At 36.4% G+C, this 25415-nt stretch overlaps 1 protein-coding gene across 16 annotated transcripts in view; it reads left to right on the top strand.

The window, feature by feature from the left end:
- The window catches only part of DLG1 (discs large MAGUK scaffold protein 1), a 167951-nt gene that overhangs the window by 102027 nt on the left and 40509 nt on the right, over positions 1-25415 (top strand). For 12 of the 16 annotated variants that reach the window (XM_086468709.1, XM_086468710.1, XM_086468706.1 and 9 more), the window contains 9 exons: positions 2516-2569; positions 6144-6194; positions 7209-7333; positions 8731-8900; positions 9519-9655; positions 11566-11710; positions 20957-21083; positions 23275-23431; positions 24833-24935. In XM_086468709.1, coding sequence (XP_086324835.1) covers positions 2516-2569; positions 6144-6194; positions 7209-7333; positions 8731-8900; positions 9519-9655; positions 11566-11710; positions 20957-21083; positions 23275-23431; positions 24833-24935 — 1069 coding nt within the window. The remainder of the gene's footprint in view (positions 1-2515; positions 2570-6143; positions 6195-7208; positions 7334-8730; positions 8901-9518; positions 9656-11565; positions 11711-20956; positions 21084-23274; positions 23432-24832; positions 24936-25415) is intronic. The other 4 variants (XM_086468711.1, XM_086468712.1, XM_086468708.1 and 1 more) reach the window with 1 other exon arrangement.

The following is a 25415-nucleotide window of genomic DNA, read 5'->3' as shown; positions in this document are numbered from 1 at the left end:
GTATAATTCTGCATCATTTGTGATTCTAAGCAATTAGAAAATACCATAGAAAGTCTTAATCAACTTTGGATTTGGTAGATGCATTTTTGTGCGATAGATACATCTCTCTATTCTGTTAATCACTTTAGCCCTTAGGCAAGCCCTTAGTGTGCTTGTAAACAAACTTGTCAAATGGCTTTTAAATATTTGAACAAGCCCTGGCACAGGAGCTTGAAGGTGTTAGGTAATTTGGAGAACTCCTTTGAAACAAACTGAAATACCAGGTCTTCCTTTCAAAAACGTTTGATGTTTTTAGTTAGATGTTGCCTTGTGTCTTTGCGGTGTCCAGGCGTACCTTTGGAATGCTTGGAAATGATGGTAAATTATTGCTTCTTGATGGAGAATTCAGATAAATGCAGAAGGAGCATTAGGAACAATTGCTTAACTTATGGAAGGTGTTTTGCATTGGTTGGCTAGTTCATGTCTCAAACGTACTGTTCACATAGAAACCTCACTTACTAATAGCAATTTACTTTTAGCTACTTTTCCTCTTCTTTCAAGATGTTAAAAGAAAAACACTTGTCAGCCTTGAGAAAAAGATTCATGGGAAACCAGCTTTCGCTGGCACTGCTTTTGTTAAACATACTTGGATATTGCAGAATCTTAATATTAGATAAAAACAAATTCCAAATTTGAGTGATATGTAAAGAACATGACTGAAATGGCAAAATTTTTTCATCGTTGATAGACAAATATAAAATAACTGTATGCATGCTGGTCTCTTGTAGTTTTAGTGGAGATCAGACTCCTAATGCCTCATATTCATCGGGTTCTTTTTAATACAATTTATCGTTTTGGTTTTCTTAAATAAAGAAATATGTTAATTTTAAAGCTCTTACAGGGATAGTGCTGCATAATTTGATTGGGATTTTTAGTACAGGATCTTGTTTTTAATTTAGTTTTCTTTCAACAGAACTTGCACTTGAATAAGAAGCAGAAATTGGAATGTACAACTTAATGTCAGAAAATGGTTGTGAGGGAGCATTATCTTGACAGATTTTTATCATGATACTAGTAACTAGTACTTGATTTCTGTACTGCATGAAGTGTGTGCCCATGTTCTACTGAGAGAATTTCTGGGTGAGAAAGGTGTTAGGCATCTTGACAGTCATAGGTGTCATCCTTTTTTTCTTGTTTTGTTTTGTTTTTTTTTTTTTCTGTTAGTCCACTGTTAACTTGCATAGATACCACCTGGTTTTAGTACTTACTGAGTGATATAGCCCTAATCTCTGACACAGCAACCTGATAGCAGATTGATGACTCCTGTCTAGGGATGGTACATTATTCATCTCAGCCTTTTGTAAGGAAATTCTGAGTCATCGATTACTTCCTCGCTTTTGGGAGCTTTTAAAAATCATTAGTTCTTCAGAACTATGTTGTTGTCATGGTAATGAAACTAAAATGCATTGTTTTTGTAGGTCTTAAGTTTATCTTCGAATGAGTTTAATACTAGCTTCTATTGCAGCCTGTTACTGTCACTAAATTTGTTAGACACACACATAAGAGATTTAAAAAACCCAAAAAGGCTAAAGGATGTCTTAATTTTAAACATAACAGATTTTTATACACAAAAAAAATCTCAGCTTCATTAAAGCAGTAAGGAGATTAATTTTGTGTCACTGAGTTTGTAGGTGCTGTTGAACTTAATACATCAACAGTATTTGGAGTATGGGATGTATCTATATAATTTTTGTTTGTTTGTCCCTAGAGCAGGCTAGATGCTACCTGTTTAAAGGCAGATAATTGATGCAAAAATAGTAAATCTGTTTAATTGGAAGTATTTCACATAAATGCCACCAGTCTGTATGGATTTTCTTTCAGTTGAAACCACATTTTTTGCAGAAAATTCTCAGTAACATTAGAGTACAAGCGTTAGCGAGTTCTATCAGTTCCTGGCTAGCAACAATGCTGTAGCATTTCATATTTTTGTAACAATAGTCTCTGACTGTTTATGGGTTGTGAATCCAGAACAGTGTTCTGATGGAAGCACATGCTGCTGCGCAGTAGATGAATGTCTGCTGTGGATTTGCTTTCACAAGTCAGTTTTGTAGAATTTGCATTTCTGTGAGTTTCTGTTTTTCAGGTTGAAGGGGGTGGGGGGCAAGTGTTTCTTGTAGGAAGAAAGAGGAATCAAATCCACCAAAATTTGGTTTTAAGGTATTGGCTAGTAAAGGGAGTACTAGGCTAACTGACATCATGTCAAATGATAGCATGACTCAGTTTTCCTTTTGAAAAATAAGGTAATAAATGACAGAACTTGTATATAAAATACGAGCTCAGAGTTTTGGAAGAGTGTGGTTTTGTGGCATGAAAGCTATTTATTCAGGGTAGCAACAAGTGTCTCAGAAGGTGAATTTTTGAGATCCTCAAGCTGAGGCTACCTTTTAACAGAACCTTGAGAAACACAGCTGTTGTATAATTTTCATAAGTATTTCTCTCTTTTACGCTGTATAATTTTTTTATTTTTCTGTTAAAGGCAAATCCCCCTCCAGTGCTGGTGAATACAGATTCTTTGGAGACTCCAACATACGTAAGCCTACATTTGCTTTCCATTATAACTTCGGATAACATTTTACATATATGGTTGTGTAGGTCTGTTGTTACTGTTTAATGAAACCTATTTTACCTCTTTGATGGTGCTTGATTTCATCAGCTGTCCTGATGGTTATTTGAAGTCCTTAAATAGCTGTTTCATGAAAAAAAACATGTTGTAGATTGCAGGTGGAAGGTTCTGTGTGAGTACTGGTGTGCGACAGTGCAAAACACAGTTGTTTAAGGTTCCAGAGTTTCAGTGTTCAGAGAACAATCTGTTTCTTCAAATGTGCAGGCAGATGCTTTAATATTTAATGTGCCATTTCCGTTGCACTTCTCATAAAAACACTTCTTCATGCAGTGGCTATACTTAAGATTTTAGTGCTCTAAATGTACATAAAAATGGATTTGTTCTGTTTGAAACATTAAGGTAATAAGTGTAATCATGTGGAGGCTAAAATTTGTGTTTGGCAGTGTGTGTTTTGTGATAGGAATGCCACTGACAGATAGAGACTTCAGAGGCTTTGGAATGTATGTAGGATTGGCATAGGCTTCTGGTCTGACTTTTCCTCCTGTACCTTCCTCCTACAGCTACTTATATCCCACTTGCTTTTCATTTTCCTGAACAGTGTTAATGCCTGTACTAGTTGCTTTACATTGTGTTAATTCTAAGTACTAGTATTAGCAAGTAAAGAGTAAATCTTATCTTTGTCAAAATATTCATAACTTAGCAATGTTGCTAGAAAGGAGCCGTAATAACTCAAGACAGACAAAAGTGTGAATTAACAGTTTAAGCAGAAGACAAAAGATTAGTACAGTGACATAATTGGCTTGTAAATGAGTCCAGAATGTGAAAACGATGCCTCTGGCTAAAAGATCACAGCAGCAGCCAGCAGTGTGTGGCCCTTTTATTGATGAGACGCAGACACTGTTTAGAAAAGCATACTGAAAGTGAAATGTCTCCCTGCGCACGCAAACTAAACCAAGAGTGATTAATAAAGATGTATTCACATTTCAGAAGGCCCCATCTGATAGAGGCACATGGAGGACAGTAGATAGTAGAAGCAGGAGGAGAAAGTAGTGTTAACAGAACAAACTGGTACTTAGAATTACAAGCTATCAAAGTTATCAGTTTGCTGTGAATGTAAAATGAACAAGTCCTGTACCTATCTGTAATTTAACCTACTCTGCAAGCATTGGAAGTTGAGTAAAGGAATGTCCTTCTAGGTTCACAAGTAGCTAATGGAATTGTTAAACGATAAATAATGTGAAATCATACTTGTGGGGTAACTGCGTCATGAACCTACAAAAACCTTAACTGTTAAAGCTTTTTCTATTGAAAGATGAAAAAAGCAAAATATGAATCTGGAAAGTCATCGAGGAATAAATGGGTAAGAACACAGCTCTCATTATCTGAATTACAAAGCCGCTGAGGAAGTCCTCCTCCTTAGAACTCAAACTGGGTTGGAAAATACCAGCAAAAACCACTTTTTTTTTTTTTTTTTTCTTTGTGAAAGCCCAAGGAAATACAAACAAAACTCAAGGTGGTAGCACATAAAAAGATTGACGATACCAGAGAAATTAACTCCAGTACAGCCAAAAGACTCTAACCAAATTCTGATGAACTACTGATAAGTTTTCAGATGCAAAGAAGGTTGCTGTGGCGTAATTACAGCATGTGTATAGAACAGCTTTCCTCCAGGGGAGTTGTCTGCAGGTAAAGCTTGGCTTAGTGGTTCTGAGGTCACTTCAAAACTTGCAAAAGGTAGAATAGGACAGTGATTTTAATCATCTGATGTGTCCTTGCTCCTGTCTCATTTTTGTTTGCTCCTCTTTATCTAGGTGATATTTTAATATTAGTTTACAGAGTTTTGTACATGGAAATAAACAAGAGACTGCTTAAATATATTAGGATTGGCTTTGTTTTGCCTAATGGTAATGAATAGGGAAATTATTAATTATCCTTGTTATTTATTTATTTTTTTAAAAAAGAATGGAAAAGCCACATACTAATCAGTCATCATGAACCATTTCCCAGGTACTGTAATACTGGATGAGTGGTTCAGTTAGCACATGTTGTCGTTCTTGTAGATCAATAGCTCAAGGACTAAGCTAACATTAAAACTTCTTATTCACAGTGACTTCTTTTGTGTTGGTGTAGTAATAGATACAGTTTCATGTATTCAGAAGGTCAAGACCTCTTCCCTTTTCAGTGGAGAAATATCATGTTTTAAAACCACAGTATCTTTTCCACTGGATAAACTACTAAGGACATAATAATTTGTGAGGTACTGCACAAAGATGATGGTAATAATCTATTATGTCTGGAATGGACATGGCTTCTATTGTATTAAGGAGAGATAGAATTAGAGATTAAAGAAAAACTGTAGTGAGGGCTAAATGAGCTTGATATTAGACAGCCCGTGAAAGGTGAGGGGTCTCCAGCTTTTGGAGCTTTTAAATGTGTTAAATAAATGAGGAATGAAGATGCGATCTTAATTTTGTTTGGAATAAATTAAAGTTTCCTTTTTAATTCTCTGCTAGAAAACTATATAGGTTTTAAAATGCTTTCTTCTATACATATAACTTGCATGTTTATAAAATCTTGAATAGTATGTTAAGAGTACAGAAGACTACCAGATACAGAATATGTTAAGAATAGACAAGTTGCTTTGTAAAATAGTTGTGTAAATGTGACTTCTTGTTAAATATTTCATCCTAAATGGCTTGAAATAGGGAATTGCCTGTAGCTACATGTGGTATATGCTGCTGTAGGTATCTGTGGAGGAAAGAATTTGAACTCCGAGACATCTTAGTCATTGGAAAAAAAAAAAAAATTATAGTTAAGAATTTGGTTTTTAATTGTTTTAGCTTAATTTAGATATTTGTTACTTCTGTTATTTGATTCTGTCCTAGTTCTGTAGGTAGCAAAGAATGTGGGTATCCTTTCTGACTTGAGGATGACAAGGCTTGGGTTTTTCATCTAGCTTTATAAAATACTTTTCTAAGCTCTTCTGGTTTTGGTCCTGTTTTAATTTGCTAAGCTTTAGTGTGTATATATATATATAACATGATCAATAGTAATATAAACAGTTGTTAAATGTTGCTTTAGAAGGGTCTTGCCCATTTCTAGTGAGAAATGGTATAAAGCACCAGTCTTTTTTTTTTTTTTTTTTTTTTTACCCCTGCTCTGTAAGGAAAAATAGTGCTCTGTTCTTCTATACAATTTCTTCTCTACCCCACAACCCCTTCCTTTTTTTCTATTCGCACTTGCTATATGGCCTGAGGAACATCTGAGGATCTCAAGAACGTTTTTTTTTTCTGGCAATCAGAAGCAGAGGGCCTCTGCTGTACAGTGTCTGTGTATAGACAGTCTGCTCTCTGAAATCTTAACTTTTAAACGCATACAAAGAGCCTCTGATTCATGTACAGAGCAGCATGAAAATCACATGTTCCCTCTGAGCTCAGTGGTCACTGTCAATGAGATTTGATGGGAGTGAAATGCCAGCCGAGCAAACTGTGCTGTGTAAAGTGTAAAATTCTCTGTAAGTCTCACTTTTCTTTCTTTATAGGTCAACGGCACGGATGCAGATTATGAGTATGAAGAAATTACTCTTGAAAGGGTAACATGCTAACTGTTTTCCTGTACTCTGTTTTAGATGGGATTTATGATACTTTAATATGAAAAATTAACCTCTTGATACTGTTAAATGGCAATCCAAAACAATCCTGTTTTTTTTTCCTTTATGTAGATTATTTGACCTAAAGAAAAAAAATACACCCAGTTGCTGGAGCAGGAATAGAAGTTTTTATTAATATTGTAGATGATTGAGTGAAATGGGGGAAGGATCTCCCTGAGACATTCTGCATTTAATGTTATTATCTAGGCTCGTAGAGAGTAGTAGCACAAATTATGATTTCACTTCCTGTATTGCCATTTATGATAGGCTTTTGTGTACACCATTAAGTTTTATATTGAGATTCAGGCTTCCGGTTGAAATTACAAGTGACACCTTGTCATAGGCATTGCTTTGTGGGTTTACAGTGTTGAGATCTGTCTCGGTTCTCTTCTTTTGAGCTGCACTGTAAACAAAAGGAAAGAAAGAAATGGTTGTATTTGATACCTGTGCAATTCTGGTGGTTGCTGAGAGGGTGAAGAGGTCTTACAGTTGATAGTAAGGGCAGGCAACCTTTGAAGAGAAAATGTCAGTCTGAATCTGCAGCTGTGAGGATATATTACATATGTGACACAAATTACTTGAGGTCTTCTCTGGGAAAATAATTTGTCACTAATAATTTAATGAAGAGCAAATATTCCTATGAATAGTCTCAAAAATCTGGCTCACTAGAGAGGGAAGTTTTTATCTAGTTTATCAAGTGCACTTCAGTGAGAAAGCTGTGGGGTTGGAACTGTATCTCTTACAGTTACACAATGACTTATGTTCTCCTTCTACGAAAATAAGTATAATTATGTCTTACATATGGTTATATGTAGTATTCTGCTTAAGGTATCTTTTAATATTGTTTATCAGTGAAAATGATGTGGATTTGGTTCTATATTGAATCAAATAGATATACTAGAATATCTTTTCTCCCCCAGAAGAAATGTATAATTTTTTTTCCCCTTCTACCTTTAGGGAAATTCAGGACTTGGCTTTAGCATTGCGGGTGGTACAGACAACCCACATATTGGGGATGATTCAAGTATTTTCATTACAAAAATTATAGCCGGGGGTGCAGCTGCACAGGATGGAAGATTACGGTATGACAGCTTTCTGTATTGAGTTGCTAAGTGTTTATTATTGTATTTTCAAACAGTGGATATAACAGTTTGTGTTACTTTAGCAGTTTTATCGTGCTACATTATGTTTTAAACAAGTTTTTCTTACAGAATTATTTTGTAAATTATGAAAAATGTTTGAGTGGACCAATTTTATTTTTTTTTCCAACCAATAAAATCTGCAGAAATTAAATAGACTTTATCTTTTCTGTTTGGTGGTATAAATTGATTATGCCATATGTTCTGTAGTCCTTAATTCAATATACAAAGGAAAAGCTTAGATGGTTAGGACAGGTAACTCTTGGTTATCCATGTGCAGGTTTTCTGATCTGTAAGACAGTTGAACTTAGTAACAACCCACTGTTATGTTTGGTATCATTCTATGTCTTAATTTTTCAAAGATGCTACACATCTTCAAAAGCAGTATTTTTTTGTTTAAATTAATAGGCTACTCATTCTCCAGTATACCCCATTTTCTTATTTAATTGTGGACTGATACTACTACTACTACTTCTTCACTGCTAGCGAGGAAATGTTGGTGTATTACTAGATGGTAGCAAGTGATATTTGCAACTTCCTTTGAAGAGTACTGTTAGAACTTAATAACAAACTGCATTAATAAATTATTTTCCCAATCCAGAACAGTATTTGAGTATACCCCTGTATCACTGCGTGGGGAAAAAAACCCACCCCAGATCTGATTGTAGGACCAGCTTTTTTTTTTTTTCTTGTGTTGTCAAGAACTTGCACTATCATTTTTTGGTGCAAATGCCTGATCCATTATGGGTTTTAGACCTAATAAGCTTATTTCAAGGCTTCATTTTAGGTTGTTGGCCATTGTCAGAGGTACATCTGGCAGAACATGGTGACATGTGGGTCAGGCATTGTACTTAGTGTAATGAGAGCTCAGGGTTACTACAGCAACACGTTAAATGGAGTGGAAGGCCAGCACTTAAACAGCTTGTGAAAAGCAGGAATGGAGGTTGACTTATTCATATCACGACTTAAAACCTGTGTGTTCTCATTGTGTGCCTCCAAGCTTCTGAATTTTTTAATTCTTTCTTACAGCCCTAAACAAAAGGTAGTTTGTATGAAGCTCTGTTCAAAATACTGTTTAAATGAAACACGTATAAGATGGTGTCCCCTTTGGCTGAGAAAGAAATAAAATAAGGATCACTAGAAAACTTTTAATGGGAATATTTTTAAGCACTAATAATTTGCTTTAGAATGTTGTCTTGAATCAATATAATTTGGAAGCAAAATCTATGTATCTTAACATGTTAACAAGTGTGTTAGTGTATTGTAGATAAAGTGTTGGGCTCCCAATGTGTCTGCTCTGCTATAACACAACAGCTGAACATGAATGTTGCTGTCTCTAGGGTTAACGATTGTATTCTACGAGTAAATGAGGTGGATGTTCGTGATGTGACACACAGCAAAGCAGTGGAAGCATTGAAAGAAGCGGGATCAATCGTACGATTGTATGTCAAAAGAAGAAAACCAGTCACAGAAAAAATAGTGGAAATCAAACTTGTAAAAGGCCCTAAAGGTACATAGGATAGCTTCTGTTTCACAAGAACGATGGGGTTGATGATAGATTTCTGCATTTATTTTTCAAAATAAAATAGTACTTTGCATATGAATTTCTGGGAAATGCAGTATAATAAAAAATAAGATAATGAAACTGTTCTTGTAGAATGCATTTTTTTCTTTCAAATAATAAAAATGTGTTTCTGATAGTATTTAGTAATTTTTAAGTGCCTTAAAAAATTGGAGTAAAATATTTCATTAAATGACCTAGAAAGGATCTTTGAGAGATTAAAAAACATTTAGAGAAATTACTATTTTGTGTCCGGGTGGGATGATGATTCTTTAAATACCAGTGCTGATGCTATAGCTCTGCTGTGTGCATCTTTCACAAGTCATGAAGTAAATGATTTAGCTTTTGATTTTTCAGAACTTCTATAAATGTTACATCTTTTCCAGAAGTTTCTTGAAAATTATGGAGTTCACTTGGAAAGGCAGCCAGTATTGCTTCAGCCGTAGCCTAATGTTTTTTATATATGTACATGTATGTGTAATACAAATGGCATTATTATTTATATAATAATTTGAATCTAATAAATGATGAAAGGTTTCTTGAATAATGACTTTTATCTTCAAGCAGGTCTTGGTTTCAGTATTGCTGGTGGTGTAGGAAATCAGCATATACCTGGAGACAACAGCATCTATGTTACCAAAATCATTGAGGGTGGGGCAGCACATAAAGATGGCAAACTTCAAATTGGAGACAAACTTTTAGCTGTAAGTAAGAGCTGCGTTTTTTGATGGTTATTCACTTTTAGGCCCAGTAAGGGCATGATTCGCTTTGTGATTAAGCTGCCTGTCAGTGGAGCATTATTGTATGGAAATTGGCATAAAAAAATTGATATTACCAGGAAATCAGTGATAAAAATTGAATCTACAGTGTTCAACACCATCTCATTGGGAAATCTGAGATCTGTTCTTCAGCCCAATGTTTCATGCAAAACCAGTGTTAATCAGCATGTTTAATTCTGACACCTGCTATTACTTTTCTGGTATCTGAGTGATGTGGCTTGTAAACCAGCATACAATGGGATTGTTTCTTTTTTCAAAAAAGAGTGGAAGGGAACTCCATCATGTACTGCTGGCTGGCCAGCCTGTACTGAAACTGCTGCTTCTGTTGGATTTCAGTGTTTGTAATACTTTTGAATAGCTCTTTTTTTTTTTTAAGCTTAAAATGCTTCAAAGTTGAATTTTCTATGCACAAAGTAAAAATAACTTTCAACTTCCTTAAATTCCATCCACAAATCTAGTTGTCCAGCTAGAAAAGATGAGAGCTAGAGCCAGGAATTTCTGAATAAATTTCTGAATTGTAAACTCAACTCTTGTAGGTTGTAATTGCTCCAAACTTCCTACTTCTACCAGGCAATACCTGCTTCTGTAAGAGCTCGGAGTACATGACAGCAGAACGAGTGCTCTGTTGCTCTTCAAACAGTAAGAAACTGACTCTAAATCTTTAGAGCAGAGTTTCCCATCTGTAAAAAGACTCTTTGGATAAATTTGTCACTTACAAATACGGAGTTGGGAAAACTGAAGCGACTTAAAGGTGAAGAATCCTGGGATTATCCTTTTATCTAAAGGATATTGGGAACGAGATCTTGATGTTACAATGGATAGCTCTGTGAAACCAGTTCAAGACATGAATCCTTACATGTGAATTTGGAGGGTAAAAAAGAGAAAGAGGGAATGTATTATATTTACTATTAACTGCACAAAAAGTATGCACCTTCGTATTTCATGCAAATTCACAAGCCCAAAGATCCAGCTGCTTGATGATAATACTGTTAATATTTGATGGTTTTAAGTTTTAAAATCTGCATTATAGGAAGTGTTTTGATTATAGGGCTTCCCTATAGTGCAAGGGCACTGCAGAGCTTCCTTTTAATGGTGAACTGCTTTCCAGTGTTATACTTGTCACCTGTACAAGAAAATTTCATGCTAACTTGCTTATATTGTAAAATATATGAAAGGTTTTAAGGAATCTTTGTCAGAAATATCAAACTTTTGCAAGAGATTACTTTGTCCAGTGTCACTTTATCCATTAAAAAAGTTCGCATGACAAAAAGTGGCTTTGGATTAATATCGGATAGTGTTTCAAGGATGCAAGGACCATGTGCAATATTCTATTGGATGTAGTAAATGTAATGTCCTAATTTATTGTAGCTGTAATCATTCCCTTAGTTCATTGTTAGGAAAGAAATGAATAAAATATTATCTATAGTACCCTCTGATTTGCTGAATTTCACTTAGTCAAAGCTTTAGTCACTGATGTAGAGATAAGCTCCTATATTTTGCAGAAGGTAGTTTTCTGTCTGTGTGTTTAGGTTGTACTGCAATTACCAATGCACTGCAAAATGACTTTCCAGTCATCAGGAGTGGTAGGAATTTAAATCTGTTGGGAAAAAAAAAGTACAGTTCATTATAATCTTTTGAGGACAGACTTGTCTGCCTTATATTTCACAGCACTACAAAGCGTCTCTTATATAACTTTTACACAAGCAATTATGTCTGTGGCACATGAATCCCGATAAAGACTTTTAATGCTGGAGTGGTCCGACAGCTTTCAGTGAGTGTCCTATGAAAAGGTACATTTTTCTGTGTTGAGAATTTTGTTTATTTTTTCTGTTTAGGTGAACAGTGTTTGTTTAGAAGAAGTTACTCATGAAGAAGCAGTGACTGCCTTAAAAAACACATCTGACTTTGTTTATCTGAAAGTTGCAAAACCCACCAGCATGTTCATGAATGACAGTTATGCCCCTCCTGACATCACAAACTGTAAGTTCAGCTTATCTTTGTGATTTAATTATTTTTTCCTTTAAGGCTTTAACATGCCCCACTCCTAGTATTATAATAGTTTCAAGCTTTTTAAAATTACACGGTGCGAAAATCTGATGTGAGAAAGTTGGTTAATCAGGAAAATTACTATGTTGAACAGAATAACATCCTGTAGCTTGTGTACTGAAAACACAGCAACAATGGGGCTCTTGGTGTGTTTCTGTGACTGATGTGGCCTAGTCCTAGTGACTCAATGTGATTTCTGATCACTTGCTGATGAGTACAAGGAGCACATGTGCCTCATTCTCATGGAGGCTGTGAAGAGTAAGAGACAAAGCACTGTGTAGACATTCTGTGAACTGAGCAAAAGACAACATTGTTTCAGGTGGAGGTTAGTGATGTTCTTATTATTTTTTTCTATGTTCCTGCTTTTTCATCACCTGCACGTATTTGAATAAACTGGACTTGACCTCTGATGCCTGCCTGCCAGTGTGTTGCAGAATTCCATGTTAATTTACTTGAAATCTTACTTCAGTTTTGACAGAATTGTTGATAAATCAAATGGAAAATCAGTGAACACTATCTTGAAAATAGTTATAAGAATTTCTTGTTGACATAAGAGTGCTTCTTATAGGAGGTTTTTTTGAAGTCACACGGCCAAATCCAGAAAGTTCAGGGTTGAACTCTAATGTAAATAAAAATTTGAATTTAATGTGCTGTTTCTTCAAGAGGGATATTACCATTTAGTGTTTGGAGAAAGAGATGAGAATGGTATAACTACATCTTTCCAAGACTGAATAGGTGGACTTTTCTGGATGACCAGTTTTACTACTCTTATCACATAAAATGGTTCTGGGGCAGGGTTATTTTAGGTATTTTTTGTTTCCTGCTGTTCGATATGAGTAATTGATACGTAGCACTGAAAAATGGAACGCTTTTGGACTAAAAAGCCAGTGATGTAACCTAAAACCACATGTGAAGAACAACAAATGGAAGTGCAGCACAACAAAGGACTTGAAGTACCTTATAAGCCTGTCATTTATTTGCAATAGCTACAGTGTCTTTAAATCTAATTGTAAGCTTATTGAATTACAATTTGGAGCTAGTTAGGTTTTATGTCTTCACTGTCTTATTAGAAGGATGCTCTTGAAGGCTCCATTCTTTGATGTAAAACTGATTTTCAGCCTTCACTTACTCATCCCTGATTTTACATTCATACATATGGTTAGAGAGCAGCCATTTTCCCTTATGGTATCTAGTTTGTCCAGTAATTCAACCTTTTCCTCTGTTTACTTGGAAGGCAGACTTCTTTTCCAACATAACTGACCTCTTTGTATGTTTCACCTTGAAGTCAGATTTTCTGGAACAGAGGTAACCTGATGAGTACGTAGCGTGCCTGGTAGTATTGCAGTGATGCGATTACACTGCTGTGGATGGTGATGTGTCAAACATAGAAGTATTTTATCTATTTCTACTGTATTACTTGATCCTTGGGATATTTACTTTATGAATCTTTTGTGGGTGTAAAGGCAAAGCCTCAAGAAGGTTTGGGGAGAGGAAGGTAGAGAAGGACCTGGTGCCTGATAATTTGCCTGGTCCTAATAAATCAATGATACCCTGATATTGGCAAAAGTCATACTTATTAGCTCTTGCTCAGTGCCCCTGATTATTAAAAACCAACTTGGAATAAGGCTTAAATGAAAACGAACAAAGCACTATAGCAATTTAGAGGACTGGTTATCTCTCTTGGAAGGAAAACTGAACAGGAACTGTTCAGTTTGTGTGAGTGGAGTAAAGAACCTATAGTAGGATTTGACAAACCTACTGCTTTACTAGGCAACCATAAAGGAATGGTGGATATAAATGTAGATTCTAATTTTAATTTATGTGCTTTGGTACTGTTCATTAAATGATACTTTGATCTTAAAAAGACCGTCTGTAGACTCAAAGTTGAGAGCAGAGATACCAAACTCAGCGTGGCTGATTCTCAGTACTGTAGTTCAGTAGTTCGGTTTTAAGTAGGTGAGATCAAGCTGCCGAGAGTCTTATTCAAAGCAGCAGTCATATTTCCTCTTTGACTCAAATTGGTGTTCTCCTTTCGGTGATTATTTTGTTCTTATATTCACATTATCTGTATCAATATGTACTTTTAAAGAAATATTTGCTGTAGCAGTGTGTATAAGGGCATGCTGTTGGCCCTCTTCTCATGCAGCAAATCAGTTTCTCTCAAATGGTAGATGAGCTGGAGACTTAGTTCATTGAAGTTAATTGCATCATAACATACAGCTGTAAAAGAGACAGTGGTATCTTCAAGAATACCTTCTTACTGTGTCTGGTGGCTTTTCAGGAAAATTCTGTTAAGGGTAATCCCAGACAATTGCCATGAGGATGTGCACTGCCATCTTGCCTTCAGTCCTTGATTTCCCAGTATATGTGACTTCTTCTCGCATCAGTTTTCTGTAGGTAAATAACCTGACGGCATATGTGGGCCCCCTTTTGTCCCGTTACTGTCCTCCATCCCAAGTTTCTCTCCATTTGGCTGCTCTTCCTGTAAGTGGGACTTGAGAGAAACAGTGGCATTCTGTGAAGCCCAGTGTCCTGTCCTTTGTGTGAAGTGGCACTTCTGTCCACTGAGAACTGAAAAGCCAATCTCATGAGCTTTCATGCCTCTCAAGCTCCAGCAGCTGCTTCTGGGAACCTGCTCCTTCTGCTGAAACGGTTTGAAAAAATCACACAAGATTTCTCAGATTCCAGGTGTCTGTCTGTGTTCTGTCCTTCGGTGACCTTTGACAAGGTTTGTGGGCTACAGTGCTTTTGAGTAGATTTTCTGAGTTTCTTTTCATTTAGCTGCAGTTTTAACCTTCAGTTCTCTGTCTGAAGTTACTCTGGGTTTTTATAGTGTTTCTGATAGACTTCTGTCAATGGTTAACCAAAGAACGTTCTGCTGCAAAGTGCTGGGTTCTTTGATGAAACTTCAGTCTGTTTATTTTCCTTACAAACAGGAAAGCCTTTCCTACCCAAAGCTTCATATGCTTGTCTCTCTCTGATCAAAGTGCTGCTGGCTGTTACTGCAGCTGACATGGAGACTCTGGATCTACTGCCTGAATTTTGCACACAAAATAGATCCAGAGGTCTTGCCTGAGGTGTTTAATGACTTCGTTCAAGGAAATCAGTTTAGCCTTTTCCTAAATCTTTCACTTACAAGAAACAATTACATATGGCTAAGATGCTAGATGCTATTTTTCTAATACAGGGCAGAACAAAAAGCTTTTTCGCTATCCCTCAATACTTTCACATTTAAAAATGGAAATTTGGAAGGGAGATACCAATCTCCTCGAAGGCTATTGCTTCTTTATAAAGGAGTACTATAACTTTGCAACTGAAAAGCCTCCACTTTCTGTAAGAAGCTGATCAATTAGATAGAACTCATACCAAAAAATGGTGGCTCCTGTACATAGTGTTTTAGAAGCTGATGCTTTCAGGGCCATCATTTCAAAGTTTGTTTGCACCTTCGTTCTTGGCTCAGATGAGACCTTTGAAAGTGGTGCTGCATTTAGCAGAGCAGTACTTGGCTCAGGAGCTTTAGGTTAAGGTTTCTAAAGAGCTTTTCCCAGATGACAGATATTAAGACTTTTTTTCTAGATTCACCTGGGTTGTGAGTATTGAAACAGTTACCAGTCTTCCTTCTTTACCTACTCACCTGCAGCTGTTTTGAGACATATATTTGCAATCCTTCTTCATATTTCTGTCCATCAGAATGCTCTTATCCAGGTTCTTAGGAGTTCAGGCCCATCATAAAGGAGAAGTAATATATACTATTCCTTTCACTACTGAATCTGTTAAATCTTCATAAAGGCTGCCTATGGAAATGTCTATTACAAATGATGTTAAGGTAGAAATCCTGTCTACTACCTGAATATGTATATAGACTGCTCACTGCACAGAACTCCTCTTGGGGGTTTTTGTGAGTTTTTTGTTGTTTTATTTTATTTTATTTTATTTTTATTTGTATGAGGTTTTTTTAAACACAGATTTTATCAGAAACATCTAAAAGCACAGTGCACAATACTTACCAATTTGGTATCTGTACTGTCTGCAGAACATGCAGTAGATTGCTCACTATGCTAACTTTTGTGAACATGGTAGTTCATTCGAAAGTCCACAAAACACCAAATTCAAAATTTGGTTGTCTAAGACTTTCTCTCTGGAACTGGTCTAGTTTAGTTATAGGGCTGCCTCACTTTCCCTGCTTACGAGGATTTAAAATGCAGAGCTAAAGATACTGAGGAACTGTTTGAGAACCAAGTTCACAAACTTCAGTATGCAGGTTTTCTGCAAAATCTATTTTCTTTTACAACTCCTGTAGTAAGAGAACAAGCCACACAATGTATGGTCTTGTCAGGTGGTCTGGAGGCGCAAAGGTCTGGAGGTGGGACAGAGTAAGTTAGCATCCATACAGATAATTAAATCATTTGATACTTCATATTTCTTTGGGGTTAGTGCTTTTGAATCAAAGGATGTTTGATCAAGGGATTTCCGAGATTATGATTTATGTCAGTATTTATTGCAAAGAGTGCAGATCTTGCCAACGTTGTGCACCTGGGGCTGAAAATTGACCTCCATCATTTGATATTTATCAGAGTGAGTGAACAGCATCCAGCTGCCTGTGGGGGAAGTTAGTGTTGAAAAATCTTGTTAAAGAGAATTGGGACTGTCTGACACCAGAGCATTTAGCAGGGAATGAGTATGGAAAAAATAGCTCATGGTTATGTGCTGTAGCTCTAGAGACTGGTATCTGTATGGGTGATGAAAGCTTGACCACAGCCCTTGACAATCTGGAATAGTTGATTGCTGTGCCTGTTTCTGTTGTGTCTGTGAGACTTTCCTTTTAACCCTTGAGGTGTGGATTGCTAGTTTAAACAGTTGCTTTATAGTGATCTCCATTTTCTGACTCAGGAAGAATGCAGTTATGAAAGATTGTTCTTTCTGAGCACAGTCATTTGAGTACTGTTCTCCATTTCAGTATAGGCAACATGGAAATTCAACAAAACCCCCCTATGTTCATTGTATGCAGAGGAACAACAACACTGTAGGTGGGATGGTCCTGCAGACTGATGCCACCCAGACGGCTAGCACCATTGGCAGCTGTCACGGTTTGAGCCCACCCAGGTGGCAACACAGCACCATACAGCTGCTCACTTACCCCTACCACATCCCCTGATGGATAGGGAGGAGAAAATACAACCAAAAGGCTCAAGACAAAGGTCAGGGACTTCTTACAGGAGCCACCTCTGTAGCCTGCTCCCTGCTACCAAAACCCTGCCAGACACAAACCCAACACAGCAGCTAAACTGATTTGTGTGTTTGATAACCATAGCTATTAATCTTCTCTAGTAGGTCATATGCCAGTAGGAAATGTAATCTATATATAAATGTTGGTTATTAAATGGTTCCTGGAACAAATGTACATTAACTTGTTGGTATAAATGCTTTTAAAGTTATTCAGTTGAAATATTACCAAGAAGGTCTAGAACTTGCTATTCAACAAATCCAACATTATCTGTGTAGTGCATACTGTAAAATTTCAGGGTTGGAATAGTGTCTATACGGTTTTTGAGACAGAGGACTTGCTTCCTACACAGGTCTCCTTTGAAGACATCATTAATGACTTCTAGTCAGTTTTAAAGTATTTTTCCTGTGTGTGTGTGTGTGTGTGTGTGTGTGTGCGCGCGCATTGGTACAGTATTTCCACTCTGCATTGAGAAATAAAGTACTGCAAGGTAGGGAATAATCAGTTTCCTCACTACAGACCTAAATGCCTTATTGTTCCTTGAATAACATAAATACAGGAAGAGAAGAATATGTAATAACAGTAAATGATGATAAAGTTTTAATTTTATTTCCCATTTTAGAGATTGTACTTGTGATTGGTGTCCTCAGTTTGCAGATAACAGAGAAATAATAGGAAATCTTCAATTTCCTTTTTGTGTAGAACTGTGTTATGTCAAGGGGGTGGATTTGGAAATGGAATTTCTCCTTAAGAGCCTTTGACTTTTCCTGTCAAAGCAAGTTTATTTTATGGATGTAATTTTCAGTTCATCCAAAACACAATTCCTTAACCAGTTACATCAGTAGTAATATTTACTTGGAAACAGAAGTTTAGACCTGAATTAGGATTCAGAAAGTGATGGCTTGCCTCTTATTTCTATCATGTTCCTCATTAATATTCTTCAGGTATAATCTCCAGCTAAAACATGTTTTTATGCAGGAACTCCGTAGAGAGCCTTTCTATGCCTTGTAGGCTTGCTTCCATACTGCTGAGAATAGCAGCCTTGAGAAAGGACCTGACTTTTCTAAGCAAGTAGCATATGTAGAACTTTATAAATGATGTAGACGTTCCTGACATGGAACAGCCCATAGGTCTGAAAAAATAAACTGTATATCTTTCTTGATAGCTGAATTTTAGTTACATGGTGAAAGGATACAAAATTTAAAAAATAAGAATATGTGCCAGTGTTAAATGGTTTGTATGTTTCTGAACGTGATGCAATTAAAAGCTTTAGAAACCATAAAAACGATCAAATGAAAAGTACCATAAGTCAATGATTGTAGAATTTCTTACAAAAAATGGAATTAATTTCTATAAAATATGCATCGTGATAGCTGCCACTGACTTGTTAAAAGCAATTGTAAATTCGTTTTGTGAAATGAGAAGATTTAGTGCATGAACAGAATGTACAGAGCTGCTATACTGTGCTACAGTTGTTTAGGTTTTTTAATAAAAACCCATTTTCCACTGATTGGAAAAGAGCTTGTAAAGTCTGCATTCCATTTTTTTTTGGTGCTCTAGCTGTAAAATTTTGAGGGAAACCAAAAGAACTATATTCATGTACAGTAGTCATTTTTTAAAGTAACACATGATTTAAATAATGTACATGGAAATATACTGTTGTATTAAAATACATACATTTTTTTCCATTGAAAAGTAAATATAGCAATATAGTTTGGTGGTAATCATGAAAATCTGTTGCCAAAACTTCAGTGTTGCTAAAAAACCAAGTTTTGAAATTAACAGTAAACTGTCCAGATCTGTTACCAGTGCATAGAAGCGACATACTGTGCCAGGACAGGCAGAAAGAATTAAGTAGCGGGATCTATATTCTTCAAATCCTTGCAGGGAGCAGAAGGATGAAGGTGCAATGTACATGTGTTATGGCTGTTCTAAAAAATGGTATTAGGAATCATGTGTCTTGAACAACTCCTAATTATTAGGGAGTTCTCAAATGAATGCTTTGTTGATCATTTGGTTTTAGCAAAAGCAGTGTTGTCTTTGCTGTAGACCTCACGAAGCTAACTTGAGGAAGCTTCGTTTTGTCTCTGTTGTAGAAGGGAACAGGCTTCCTCTTGCACTCAGATTCTGAATTTTGCTGAAACCACTTGTGAATCCAGAGTCGCAATTTCCAAAAGTTCTGCACAGTCCCAGTCTGGAGTGTGCACTCCCTGAGGGCTGGTGTGTCTGAACAACACAGTTACTTTATCAGCTAGTGCTTTTAAACTTCCTCAGCTGTTAATAGTGGATTTTAATGCTTGCTGAAACACATTCTAGAAAACTGGAAGAACTGTAATACTGTGACAAAGTTTTAAAGAATAAGAAGCAGTCTGACTAATCAGATATGAAATATGATGTTATATGCCAGGCATTAGGGTACTGTATTCCGTGTCTGGCTTGGTACCTCTTTTGTTAGACCATTGATCGGGATATGACAATGTTGATGGGATACATACTACATGTATAGAATTTACTGCACACAGGTTTACTAGGAATCTAGAATAATACAGAGTCAATCCAGTGCAGATTGGGTGGTTAGAAAGCTGGCTATTTAGCAAATCTATCCTAGAAAAATATTCTTGATGAAGTTTGTATATAATCCATCTGCCAATGATTTAAAAAGAAAAAAACAAAAAGAGACAATATGCAGGTTGCTTCTGCAATCTGTGTCATGTCTATTCAGTTAGAAAGCTTTGGGTTTAGTGTAAATCCTCAAAGGTCAGACACCACATCACGTACAGCAAGTGAATAAGAGCTAAGAGAGTCTGACAACTTTAATAATGTTGAATCTATGAAGTGTACCCGCCCTCTGTGTTTAAGCATCAAAGCTTGAAGCACCTGCACCAGGGAAAACATTTTCAATTGCAGAATAGCTTTGTAATAGGAGCCAGTGGGTATGACAGTGCCTCGTGAATGAGCACTTAAAATTGATGTGCCGAACTTGGAAATAAAATGCACTCTCTTAATTATGTATTGGAACAACTCTCCTGGAATTGTAGAATATTTTTCCATCAATTGAAATCATTAAGATGCTAAATTTTTCTAGTATGTGTGTTGTGGTTCAGGTGAAACATCCGCATTTTATACTCAGGATTCATGGCCTATGATGCAAGAGGTTAGACTAAATCCTTTTAATACTCCTTTCTAGTTTTAATCAATGAACCTGTGAATAAGGCAACTGACCCTTGCAGTACAGTTGAAATTTTTTGCAATAGCTTGTTTATTCCTCTCGGTAAATTGGTGCCTCTTACTTTGAAGAGCAGGAGGCGGAATAATCCTACTATTGTTTCCTGATGTGTGCTGTTGGCTGAGCGCATGCTAGCATCACTACCAGCACCTGTGCTATTAAATAAAGGTGGTTTTGTTCAATGTCTGAGAAAGGTAACACCCTTCCCTGTTCAGACCTGTAAATCGGAATGGCCTGGAGTATTCTGGAGATGCCTGGATGCTTTGCATCAAAGTATAGAAAAGATAGGGGCAGGCAGCTTGACGGTTTGGAAAAAGTGTAACATTAAATTGTCATATTTTTTACTGGTGCTCTGACATTGTGATTTTAAGAAACTGAAATTCTTAATTGACTTTGGTCAATTAAAGACAACTTTAAAACCAGGTAAATCTCCAGACTGTCCTCATGGGCTTCAGCTATCCACAGCGTCTATTTCTAAAAAAAATTTGGTGGATTGTTTTTTTTAAGTGACAATCAAACTGGAAAATTTTCGTACTGACTTAGTGTGAGGAGACTGGGGAATATGTAGATGTGACGTAGTATTTTAGAACTGTGATATTTATAATGTATCACTTGAACTGTTCTGTTTTGTTTTTAGAAGAGGTCACTCGTAATACTTTTGTTTCAGTTCCCCCAGCTCTTTCTCTTTATTGCCTTAATGCCTTTTTTTCCCCCCTCCCCCTCTTTGAAGCTTATTCTCAGCCAGTGGATAACCATATCACTCAGTCTGCCTACTTGGGACAGTCGCTGCCCCCAGCATCACCAGGGCGATACTCACCAATTCCCAAGGGAGTGCTTGGAGATGACGAGATTACCAGGTAATAAATAACCAAGTTACATGTCAAATTAATTAACTAAGGAAGCTCCTGTTTGTGGGCAAAATACTAGTGAATACTATGTTTTATTTCAAGAAATAAATGTTAGTTTCTTAACACTTGTAAATGTTGTAAGGAGAAAGCTAGACATGTTTATATGTAAATACATACACACACATATCCAGGAGATTTATCAGCCCAGGAATAATATTAAAATCAGAATGCCCTGCCAAAGTGCTCCATGAGTTGACTAAGCTTTTAGGATGGTAGTATGAGCAGACTAGAGATTATTTCTTACTTTAAAGCTAGCAATGTGTGGTGGTTGTGTGTCGGGGGGGTTTTGTTTGTTTGTTTGTTTTTTTCTCCACAGACAAGGTTTTGATTTGATGGATTCATGAATCCAGAAAGGCTGGAGACCTCTTAATCCTTTCCCATTAACAGACCATTCATTCCTTCACTGATTCACTAAATTGCATTAATCTTTTGTTCATCATTGCTGATAAAGGGAAGCTCTTCTAATTTTGTTACCCTTCTGTTCTGCAAGCATAGGGATGTTATACTGCATTTTCAGTATGTTGTTGCTGAATTCTATGTCACACCATCATCTGATATGGATAATGTCACTCAGTTTCTAAGGCAGGGTCTACGCAGGATTGAAACCTAAATTGAATAATAAGTTGGAGAATGAATTTTAGTGTGCTGGAAGGTAGGATGTATCTTTGTAGTTGTTTTTAACTTATGGTGAGGTGTGGACATACAAGCCAAAGTGATTCTGTCCTGCTGATAGCGTTGCTGCTGAACTTACAGTTTCATAGCTTTCCTTTAAGATTACTGTAAAAGGAAGTTTTAAGGTTTTCTTCTGAAATGCAAGGGATATTCGGAGAAAGCTTTGGGTGATTTTTCTTTAAATTACCTTCCCATCTTCCCCTCCTTCCATCCCAAAAAGAGGTTTAAAAATTTGAGTAATATTTTAAAAGATACTGCATATTTATATTCCTTAACTGCAGCATTTTTGTTGGTGTAAGTGTGATCTGGAGCAGTATACATAGGTTTTCACAATGTCATTTCTTTGTAAAAATATGGTACTCTGAAAAAATTAAATAGTTGATAGCAGGTGAAATTTAAGAATATAACACTAATTAATTTAAGAGCTAGTATAAAAATGGAGTGATTTTTTTTTTTTAAATCAGACTAGGTGGTATTTTTTGTACTGGCAAAATGCAGCTTCTTAGTTTATCCTATAATTAAAGCTTCCAAATACTGAAGAATGTCCATTAATTGTTCTTTAGTGCTCTCTAGTGATTTTTCAAATGCAGTGCACAGTTGCTCTGCTATATTAGAAATGTCTGTTTCTGAAATCATTTGTGCTTTTCTTGTATTGGGTCAAGTAGCTGATTAGTAGATTTTTGGAAGGAGAGTTTCTGTATTACAAGTTCATTGGCCTTATCTTGACTTGATCAGCATTTTTTTCTTTTCTCTCCTCATCCAAGTCATCAGGGGATCCTATAAAAATAATGCAACAACTTGGTTTAGATTTAACTTTTTCAGTTGCGGTTGCTGCAAATAAATTGCAAATGTATCTGAGAATGCCATAAATTCAGATAATTATTGTTTTTTTAGAAGGACTTATGCACACTTGAATTGTTCTTTGATATGTTTATTGCCTGACAAACTGGAGTGAAATTAAAGCAGTAAAGACTTATTTTTCATTTCTGGTGTTTCCATTAGAGTTTGTTCTTTAAGCTTCAGAAAGGGAAAATGGTGTTTTGTTGCTTGCTATTGCCATTAGATAGAATAAGACTGTGAGCTATATTGAGACTCTTGAACAATAGGGAAAGTGTTAAGTAATGAAATTTAGTGCTGAATAGTATTGTAGGAATTTAGAATACCTACATACTTAGGGATTGTTCACGACACCTAACAATAGGGAGGGATTTTGTGCTGCATCCAGAAGCAGTATTGAAACCATACGAATAATAGAAGCTATTATTTGAAAGTCTAAGCTTGGGGCAGGGGCCACACGACACAACCGGGGAAGGCAGGGTGGAACACCTGGCATTGTTGCCTTAAGAAATGTGTAACTTCTGTTATCTAAATTTCCAACACTACTTCTCTCAGAAGACTTTTCTAATTGTTTATTTTACTGTTACTCATGTATAGTGACCAAGATTTTGTATTCCTTTCTTTCATTCAGGGAGCCTAGAAAGGTCATCCTGCATCGAGGATCAACAGGTCTTGGTTTCAACATTGTTGGAGGAGAAGATGGAGAAGGAATTTTCATCTCTTTCATCCTTGCAGGAGGGCCGGCTGACCTGAGTGGAGAGCTCAGGAAAGGAGATCGTATAATTTCTGTAGGATTCCTTGCTTCTTTTATTTAAAGAATAACAAAAGTTTCCCCCTCCCTGGATATTAATGCCAGTTAATGAAGGAAGAAATGCTTTACATTGAGGATGGTGACACACTGGATCAGGTTGCCCAGAGAAGTGGTAGAAGCCCCATCCCTGGAAACATTCAAGGTCAAGTTGGACAGGACTCTAAGCAGCCTGGTATAGCTAAAGATGTCCCTGCTAACCGCAGGGGGTTGGACTAGAGGACCTTTAAAGGTCCCTTCCAACCCAAAGCATTCTATGATTAATGATTTATATGCAAAGAGTATCATTAACTGAGCTAAATCTGGGACAATGGAACAGATGCCAATACACTTCCAAAGTATCTTTGAGGACTTTAGTCTGCCTCAGTTTCTCAGCTGTAACCTGATTAAGATAGCACTTTCCTATCTCAGAGATATTCAGTGATGATATTCAGTGAAGACTTTTAACTTATCTTAGTCTGGTAGCTGAGGGGGGTGTGTGTCTAAGTTGAAAGAATGCAGGCTTCAGAAATTAGCCTTCTAATGAGATAGAGACATTTGTTAGTAGTGTCTAAAATTGGGTGCTTTACTTCCTGGAGTAACTGCTAAAATTTCCATTAGTCTTAATCTAATCTCATACCTGTCTAAGGGCTTTTTCTATATTAGTACTGAAGGTCATAGAGATTTCGTGTGTTTCTTTGTAAAATAACTTAATTTATGGAGAATCATTTCTTTGGACAATTACATTATAATTTGGTAGTTATTTAAGAGGAATTTTTTCCTCTTAAATTTTGGCTCTGCTGTTGTTAAAATGCTGATACTAAAGTGCATCTTTATTTTAGTTTGAACTATGAAGAATGCTTTTGGTCTAAAATGTGACACACACATTTCTGCTTCAGTTTTTTTCTGATACTATTTTAAAAATATCTGCTGCATTGAAAACAAGGCTAGACCCTTGTAGGGTGTGGTCTGTCAGTGGATATTAAACATAATGGTCTGTAGTCACGCTTTGACTGAGGAGGTCCCCAAAGCCCTTTTGTAGAAAGGTGAGATGAACCATCAGAGAAAGTAACATTATATGTCTCCTTAAAGAGAAAGAAAAAGGCCTTAAATAAGAAGAGAATTGACCCAGGGAATACGGATTAATTAAGTGATATACTATAATGATCACAGTATTTCTTAATGGAGGGGTGTATGTGAGAGAGGATTTATTGACTTTGGATTTTAGTAAGGATCAATAATCTTGGTATTAACTAGTTTTTAATATTGGAAACAGGGAAAACTCACATGGCATGGAAACTAGTTTGTGCCTACTTAACTTTTTTTTTCCCAGCAGTCTGTGTTCTGTGATGAAAAACATAACCATTTATTTTGATAAAAAGCCTTTTTGTATTACTTGTAGGTAAATGGAGTAGATCTAAAAGCAGCAACCCATGAACAGGCAGCAGCAGCCCTGAAGAATGCAGGCCAAGCAGTAACTATTGTAGCTCAGTACCGTCCAGAAGGTAAGGGTTGCATTATACGTTCAAATTCACTTCTACAATTTCAAACTCAGAGAAACATAATCTACAATGTCCTCCCGCTCCACCTAATCTCTCTTTTGAGGAGAGGGGAAACAAATAACACAATAGATGTTGACACATACCTGTTAGCATAGTTGCAAGTGACCAGACAGGAATACGTGCAAGTGTTTGTGTTGTGACGTGATATGTTTCTTGCTCTGATCACGTTCAGAATTTTAATTTCTTCAGTAAATGTTAACGTGAAAATTAAGCTGGTAAATCCAGAATTTAGTAGAAATACCATGTTGTTACTTTTGTATTTTGCAAGTGTCTTCACCATTTAGTATGGTGGTTTTATTTTTTTAGTGGTAGGAGGATAAAAGACTAACTCCTCCTCTGTTGTGTTGATTCAGATGACCCAAGGAGGTCTTCATTCGTCTGCTTCATACTGAGCTGTTATTTTTGCTTATCCAGCAATTTCTT

The sequence above is a fragment of the Leptosomus discolor genome, chromosome 7 (assembly GCF_034619465.1).
Source record: "Leptosomus discolor isolate bLepDis1 chromosome 7, bLepDis1.hap2, whole genome shotgun sequence".
NCBI classification, from domain to species: domain Eukaryota; kingdom Metazoa; phylum Chordata; class Aves; order Leptosomiformes; family Leptosomidae; genus Leptosomus; species Leptosomus discolor.
This window is presented reverse-complemented; position numbering and strand designations above follow the sequence as displayed.